Here is an 8,320-nt window from a genome sequence, read left to right on the forward strand (position 1 = left end):
CAGTGCATTTCAAATGAAAGACCTAGTTACATTTATGTTAGAGATGATGATGATGATGATGATGATGATGATGATGATGATGGAGTGGCTCCCTTATCTGTCCTTGGACCCGATGGGCGTTTCCTATTGACGCAGGTGACGGCGCGGTGAATTACGGCAAGCGAGATCACGGGGAACTCCTGGTCAAACACACGAGGCGGTGGAGGTGAATGAACCGCCGATCAATTTCTTTGGAAGACATTGTTGCAGAATTACGGTCAGTGAATTCAGATAGGAATATATTCCGTTTGATACATGAATTAATCGAAGCGCTTTGGAAAGTAGGCCTATAGATGATCACACACACATGCCAGATCTGACGCGTCACATCTATTTGCTCGGTCGCGGTTTGTTTTGGAAAGACCTCTTATTTTTGCAAATTAAGTTCATTCACATCAATTCAGCGGATGATGGACGGTGCGAAGTTAGATTCAAAATTGTAATCCTGGCTGCTCAATTGATTTGAATCCGTTTATTTTTTGTGTTTTTTTTAATTAAAGTTACTTGATCCAACTTTCCTGACTACAGAGTTATGTAAAGAGAACTAAACCTTCATTAGACAATCTATTAACTCCTGTGACATGAAGAGGCCAACACAAAGAACTCACTTCTGGAGGCAATGTATACGACAGTGAGATTCGTCGTTATTATTGATGTGGGGCAATTTGCCTGTTCAACTTGGTGATTTGCCTATGTTTACAGAGTGCCAATTGCGTCTGTTCCCTCATTATCACTTCAAACATAGAAGTTTAACGTCATCTTAAGTGCATAAGGAAGTTCAGAATCCAGGACATTATGTGTTTTTAATAGCTCGGTCAGTCCTTGAATTTACCATCGAATATATATTTGTTGTCTGTTGTGCTTTGGTGCAACTCCTTTGGCCCTATACCTCAAAGATCTCCACAGGTGTAGGTGATCGCTCTGAGCCCTGAGGTGTGTGTGTGTGTGTGTGTGTGTGTGTGTGTGTGTGTGTGTGTGTGTGTGTGTGTGTGTGTGTGTGTGTCGGCAGGTGAACATCGATAACGCCACACAGTTCCCCGGAGGCCGAAGCGGGTCAGGGGGTCCGGGTTTCTTCGTGGCTCCTCGTTCTGAACGATGTTAATGGACGGAGCTGTGTTCTCCACTGCTGCTCCTTCTCCTTCTGTCGTTGCTCCTCCACCACCAGCCTCAGCACCACCCTCCAAACCCATTCCCGCCCTTACTCCAGCATGTCCGCCTCCACCACCCCCACCACCCCCACCTCCTCCCCCCCCACCACCGCTGGCCACTCCAGCACCATGCACCATCCAGCGGCGCTGCATGAAGAAGGTGAACTGGGTTGCCATCCCCGGCAGGTGCATTGTGGGTAAGATGAACGTGTGGACGTCCGGGCGCTCCCAGACAGAGGATCTGGTGCTGGACCTCCGCAGCATGGAGGAGCTGTTCAGCCACGGCGAGACGCAGGCCCCGTGGAGGGGCCGCCGGACCCCCGGGGACGGGCACAAGGGCGGCAAAGGCCTGACCCCCTTTTCCAAAGCTGCGCAGGTAACGAGGTGTGTGTGTGTGTGTGTGTGTGTGTGTGTGTGTGTGTGTGTGTGTGTGTGTGTGTGTGTGTGTGTGTGTGTGTGTGTGTGTGTGTGTGTGTGTGTGTGTGTGTGTGTGTGTGTGTGTGTGTGTGTGTGTTAACCATGGCTGGGTCTTGAATCCCTGATGGAGACCCCATTATCAAGCTATTAGGGTGCTCCCTGCTTGAACGCTCGGTTATCATAATCTCACAAGAACGATGACTGGTAAGCTTTCTTTTTCTATCGGACGACCTCATATGCTGGACGATTTGATTGCCTCGTCTTTTAACTGCAGACGGACATCGGCTGAGGCTGGGTTCTGAACATGGAACGGACATAAACCAACTCATGATCCGCAGTCTCTCTGTTTTAGATCTCCATTCTGGACGCCAAGAAGAGCATGAACATCGCCATCTTTCTGAAAACCTTCAAGCGGTAAGGGCTGAAAAAAGAAAATCCTTCTGAATATGGAAGATTTAAAATGAGTGTTCTATAGAGCCGGGTCCCCAAGCTTTTGACTTTATGTGCACCTCTCAATTGTCATTAAGACCCTTTCGCGGACCACCTCAAATGTATGCAGTAAAAACTAGATAAGTACACATGCAGTGGCTGAGCAAATGGCCATTAGTTACTTGGTTTAAAAACTATTATTTGTTCTGCTCTATAAACTAGATATTTGTTTGTTTCAATTATTCTCTATTTGCCTTGGATACAGTCGAAATATGAATGCCACAGACTGAGTGAGGCTATTCCTGGGAATCATTATTACATTTAACTTTTGGATAAAGGTTTCTTCGCTATAATTTGAATAGCAAATACCCCTGCTTTTGTGTCAGTTCGTAACGGCTGCAACAATGATGGTTTGAAGTGAATTTGACTATAACACTTTGTTCCACATACCGCTGGTAATCGTCTGACCTTTGATACTGAAGAGGCTCATGCAAATGCCACATGGATGTAGTTTGATAACGTGAGACACTTCGTTTGTCTTTGGTACTCAGGTAAAGGCTTCCTAGTCTTGTATCACAGGGCCGTTTTTATATGCACTGTTTTCTGATTGGGCAGTTTGGTTTAAAGGGGTGATATTATGTCACCAGGTGTGAGAAAATCAGCCTTTTCCTGTGTTTTAGAGACATCACAAGTGGGCGTGTCCACCTAGATGTATGATGGATCGATCAGTCTCCCAGCCTGCACAGTGGACTGTAGCAAATGTTGCTTATCTATCCATCACACATCTAGGTGGACACTCCCACTAGTAATGTCACAAAAACACAGGAAAAGGACGATTTTCAAAAACCTCGTAATCGCTAATCACACTCACACCTGGTGGCTTAGCCCTTTTTTAATATTAGGTCTGGTGTAATCAAGTTGACTTGCGTTGTCTCCCTTCCTGCAGCCCTGTTCCAGAAATGGTTGAGGACATTATTCACGGCAACTGGCTGCGATTTGGATCGGGCAAACTCGGAGAGCTTTGTAAACTGCTTCCAGATACAAGTGAGGTAAACAAACAAAACTATGATCTTTATTCCATATGACTTAGGGCTGTATGTGGCTCAACATAACTACACAGTATCCGTATTCAGTATTAAAGTCCTCATCAAGATCAACCCTTTTATATGGTTGCATTCAGCTAGAGCAGTACTACTTTTAACCCAGCATTGTCGTTCAGGTGAAGAAGCTGTGTGCTTTTAACGGAAACGTCTCACACTTAGCTGAAGCCGACCACTTCATGGTGCAATTGGTTAGAGTTCCAGGGTGAGTCAAAGGCTTCTTAGTTAACCACTTCATTGCAATATTCATTGTAATATCTATAAATCCTATGTCTTGCCTATTGTGTCTAACGGTTGTACAAATTATTTAGTCACAGGGTTTCTGTGGAAACCCAGTGAATAATGTAAAGTGGCCAGCTAACTAAACATATATAATTAATGGTGTGAAGAGGTGGTTCTGTATTCTCTGATGATTATAATCTTAATAGCTATGATGAGCGATTGAAGACCATGGTGCTAAGAGAGGAATTCTTCCCCCAAATGGAGGAGATGAAGACCTCGGTGGATGTGATGACCAAAGCAGCTAATGGTAACATCTGTCAATCTCTCAGTGCAACAGTCAGTTGCTCTTTGTGTTATTCTATTGTAATGGTTTTTTTAACCCTATTTTCTGATTTTCTCTCGTCCTTCCTAGAGCTGTTGGACTGCGATGACCTCCACTCAGTGATTCGCTTGGTGTTGAAAGCTGGGAACTATATGAATGCTGTCAGTGTTCTTCATGAAAAATATTCATCCTCAAGCAGTAGTTTTAGTAATTTTACATATATAGCAGTACATATTTCCTGAATTGGAAACACTTCATACCTCCCCCAGGGCGGACACAGTGGGAATGCCATCGGCTTCCGGATGAATTCCCTGCTCCAGCTGTCTGACACCAAAGCCAATAAGCCCGGCATGAACCTGATGCACTACGTGGCGAAGGTAGGGACCGGCCAGGCCAGGCCGATCCGACCAGTGATCTCCTTTTAAAAGGCTATGGCGGATCCTGTCTTGGAATGCCGCAGAATGATTGGAATTCTCGAAAATGGACGACCTGCAGTGAGGTCAACAGCTCTCCCCAGTTGAAATGAGTTCGGCAGTCTTAAGTGGCCGTTTCCGTGACGATGACATTTGTCATAGTTTGTTAGTTTCGTCGGCGTGTGTCTAGTGAGTGTGTCATCTCTCTGCCTTATTGTATTCATGAGTCTACGTCCACACACAGCAAGCGGAGGACATTGATGCAGAGCTGCTCACGTTTCCCAGCCAACTTGAACACATCGCAATGGCTTCGAGGTAAGCGGTTCGCTGCTGGTTATTTAGGACCCTTCACACAAAACATTCATTTCAGGACCTGGCTCGCTCCTCAGCCTTGTGTTTTTTTGCGTAGGCTTACATAGCACTTGTGATTCCTCAGCTCTTTGACCGAGGAGTCTCAGACAGCTTGAAGCCGGTCGCCACGTTACAAACAATCTAACATGCCGGCAGAAACCGCCGTGTGAACTTTAGCTTCAGCGCCAGCGGTTGTTAAATGTTCCTCTGACTGTTTTGAAAGCCTGTTGTGGCCTTTGTGCTGGCAACGTTGTCAATGACACAGGATTTGCCAAGAGGAGGTGAAGGCCGACTTTGAAAGGGAAGTTAAGAAGATTGAGGAAGTGCAGTTGTACGCCAGCAGACAACCCAGTCTTCTCCAGCAGATGGAGACATTTCTCCTGGTAAGGCTTTCCCAAAACGATGCCAAATTATGTCAACCATTCATGAGTGGTCCGGTGGTAATTTCTCGATATCCCTCCTGCGAGTAAAAGCCAATTTTTTTTTTAACCGTTTCTCTTCCCGTTACGTTTTTCTCCAGAGGGCCAGAGTGAAGTTGTCCGATCTGAGTTCTTCTCTCGGTGAACTCAGTAAACTGAGGGAAGCGGTGGCCGAGTTCTTCTGCGAAGACCTGGCCGCTTTCAAACTGGAGGACTGCTGCTCTGTCTTCAGCTCCTTCTGTCAGAAGGTCCTCACAGCCATTCAGGTCAGCCTGCACTCGGTCTCAATGGGCGTTGTTGTGGATGACGGTGTTAATGAAGTACTTCTGTGCACCCTACTGTTTTGATACACGGGAACATGGCCTCACCTCAAGGGCTGACTATGGTTGTGGCGATCGCGTTCACGCAACGCAATGACCACGCGGACGCTTCAACCCAGTCATTTACCTGTTTGGGTTCTGCGTCGGATTTTAGCGAGCGGACCAATCACAGCCCTTGCTGCTGCGTCGCCTCGTATGAAGGTTACTTTTTTTGGGAGGCGCACGTCAGGCCCTTGCTGTAGACACAAGGAGGGTCCGCTAGGACGTAAGGGGTCCGTAAACCCCCATGCGTTGCGTGAACGCGCAGTGTTTCCCCTACCATTGTTCAGGCCTGGCGGGCCGCCAGGCCAACGAGCGCCCCCACCAGGCCAACAACGGGCCAAAAAAAATAAAAAAAATAAAAAAATACAAAAACTGCGGTGTCGCGCGTGCGCAGATGATGCCCCATCATAACGGACAATCTGACAGCATGAAGTTATATCATCATTAGCATGGCAGAGCCAAAAATTGTATTGTAAATAAAATTAGTTTATTGTTAATAACGTGTTTATTGAATCATTATCAACTTGTGATGGCTAAGCAAGTGTTTTATATGGAAACAACCAACAAATACTCTAGCATCCCGTGAAAAATGTATAACAAATCACACTATCAGCTCTTACCACCGGGCCTAAAAAAAATTCTAGGGGAAACACTGACGCGGGACCATTATCAGCCCTTAAGGTCGTGTGACGCGGGCAACGCCAACGCTAAGGAGAACCTCTTCTTCGTCCAACCACAGGACAACCGGCTCCGCGAGGCGCTGGAACTGAGACGCAAGTGCAAGGACTCGGCCCGCGGCTCGATCAAGCGGCGCTCCACCTGGTCCGGGCAGGAACCCCGCGCCGTCGGGAAACGCTACGCCTCGTCGGAGACCCTCGACTCCTCGTCCGGAGACCAGGAGACCGCCGGCTTGGAGTCGGCGCTCCACTGCTTCCTGGCCGCCGCGGCTCCGAACCGGTGCCGGAGGAAGCTCATCCCCGTGGAGATGGGACCGTTGTTGGAGCTCAGCAATAGCCCATCGTCCCGCTCGGAGGGCCTGGAGGAGACCCTGGCGACGCCTCTACTAAGCCTGGAGGCCACCCTATTGCCAGGCCTGGAGACCACCCTACTGCCTTGCCTGGAGACCACGCTACTGCCTTGCCTGGAGAGTACCCTCCTGCCAAGCCCAGAGGAGAAGGACCTCCCGCTCACCGTGGAAAACCAGGAGGACGGCCAGACGAAGCGAGCAGTGATTAGCTACCAAAACTGCCGAGGTAAAGGCACAGGGGCGGACTGGCCTCGCCACTCTGACTCCACCCTGGCGGCTCTCGCTGTGCCGGCCACCCCTCTCTCCACAACCAGGGATTACATCTTGAGGAGTAACGGGCCTTCTTGTTCGCCCTGGACCATCGTCAGCCCCTTCAGCGACCCGGAAGGAAACGGCAATCCGCGCTACAGACGCAGCCGTCACAGCAGGCGGGCCTTCTCCATCTCCGACGCAGACGAGCTGGACGACGGCTGTTGGCAGCGGCCTCCCATCCCGTCGTCCTGCTCCTCGACCACCATCACTCCTACCACCTTCTCCGGGTCCTCCGCACTCGAAGACCCCACCGAGGACCGAGGAAGAGGAGGAGGAGGAGGAGGAGGAGCGGCGGCGGACTTTCCATCGGGTTCCCCCGATAACCTCGCTTCGAGAAGATTCGTTCCAGAGTACCCGGCCGAGATGCCTCTGTCTCTGGGGCCGCTGCTCCGGTCGTGCTCCCTGGACGAGACCAGGACGCCGCCGGCGCACGGCTCTTGGTGGGGAGAGCTGATCCAGAAGAGCATCGCCCATAGGACCAAGTCGTGCTCCTCGTCCAGAGCGAACTCGCCGACGGAGGACGTGTTCACGTCAAAAGAGGGAAGCGGCTCAGGTTTGATCTCGTTTTTCAGACGCTTTGGGAACAAGAGCAAAGCTCCAGATTCAAGAGTGCTGAATTATGGAGAAGCAGGTCTTTGAATTAGCCGGCTAAGAGAAGGATCCAATTTTCTTCTTTAACCATTTTACTTATTTGTTATTTATTCTAAATATTTTTGCTGTGAAGTCTGACACTTTTATCGTTCACTGGGACCAAAGGCAATCAAGGACTTGTTTTGAAATGTACGTGTTTTTAGATATTTAGATGTCAGGCTGCATTCCAAAAATTCTTAATTCACATTATACAATATTTAAGCATTTGTCTTTTTGTGTGTTTGTATGTTCAATAAAGTGTATTTTCAATTAAACTACCATTCATTTGAATTCACCATTGAGGCACATTTGAGTATAATTTATTTTCTAATTCAACAATATGCAAGTGGATTCAGCCTTACTCGTGTGAAAGCTTTGTCAACTTTTTGATTTCCTGCTTATTTTGAGCACTGCGCTGCATGTCATCTTTCCTTTAACTCTTCGACACTTCCTGTCCCTGCACAGCTGTTAGGTATTCATCGTCTGTACCATGGAAATCTTGAACCTTGTCTACGTGTACATCCAGTAGATACTAGAATATAATTTATATATAATGAAACGGACGTGCCAATTATATTTATGTTTCCTCAGTGCCCCAATACCGCAGGGCGCAGTTTTCGTACCCTTCTTCCCCTTCTGTTTTTAGTATGACCTGGCTCCATGCTGATATCAGTCAGCCCCTGACAAAGACACATTGAGATCCTTCCACCACGGGTTACGGTGTTTGTTTCCAGCCATCTCATTTAAAGAGGCCTGCAGTGAAAGAAAATACGTCTTGGGGTTGGGTGAGGAGAAGGGCTGAAGGTTTGGGTTCCACAGCTACCTCTGCTCTCTGGTTCACGGCTTGGAGATCATGATGGGTCCAACTGGCAATCAACCAATAAGGTTATCAGCGGACACTTCATATTTGGCTCTGATGAAAGTAATTCTGCTACAATGGGTACATCCGCACTGCAGTCGTTGTCTTCAGGGTTAAACGTGGGTATGAAGTAAAAACACAATGAAGCAAAATACATGAGATGATAAACAGGAGCTTGGGTGGCAAAGACAACTGACCCTGTCTGTAAGCTGAGAGAGCATTCAGGACAATTGCGCCATTGTGACGTTATGCCGAGTCCTGGCTCATGTG

The 8,320-nt window shown here is 48.1% G+C and overlaps 1 protein-coding gene across 1 annotated transcript; it reads left to right on the forward strand.

Annotated features, from left to right (window-relative positions):
• The first annotated feature begins 120 nt into the window (after positions 1-120).
• On the forward strand, positions 121-7,466 carry fhdc3 (FH2 domain containing 3). Its single transcript, XM_060056029.1, has 12 exons — positions 121-256; positions 1,049-1,563; positions 1,957-2,018; positions 2,980-3,082; positions 3,253-3,338; positions 3,562-3,662; positions 3,768-3,838; positions 3,947-4,054; positions 4,335-4,405; positions 4,707-4,824; positions 4,962-5,126; positions 5,962-7,466. Exons 2-12 carry the CDS (start codon positions 1,135-1,137, stop codon positions 7,198-7,200), a joined length of 2,553 nt encoding a protein of 850 aa, XP_059912012.1. The 5' UTR covers positions 121-256; positions 1,049-1,134; the 3' UTR covers positions 7,201-7,466.
• The last annotated feature ends 854 nt before the right edge of the window (positions 7,467-8,320 follow it).

This window comes from Gadus macrocephalus, chromosome 7 (assembly GCF_031168955.1).
Source record: "Gadus macrocephalus chromosome 7, ASM3116895v1".
Classification (NCBI taxonomy): domain Eukaryota; kingdom Metazoa; phylum Chordata; class Actinopteri; order Gadiformes; family Gadidae; genus Gadus; species Gadus macrocephalus.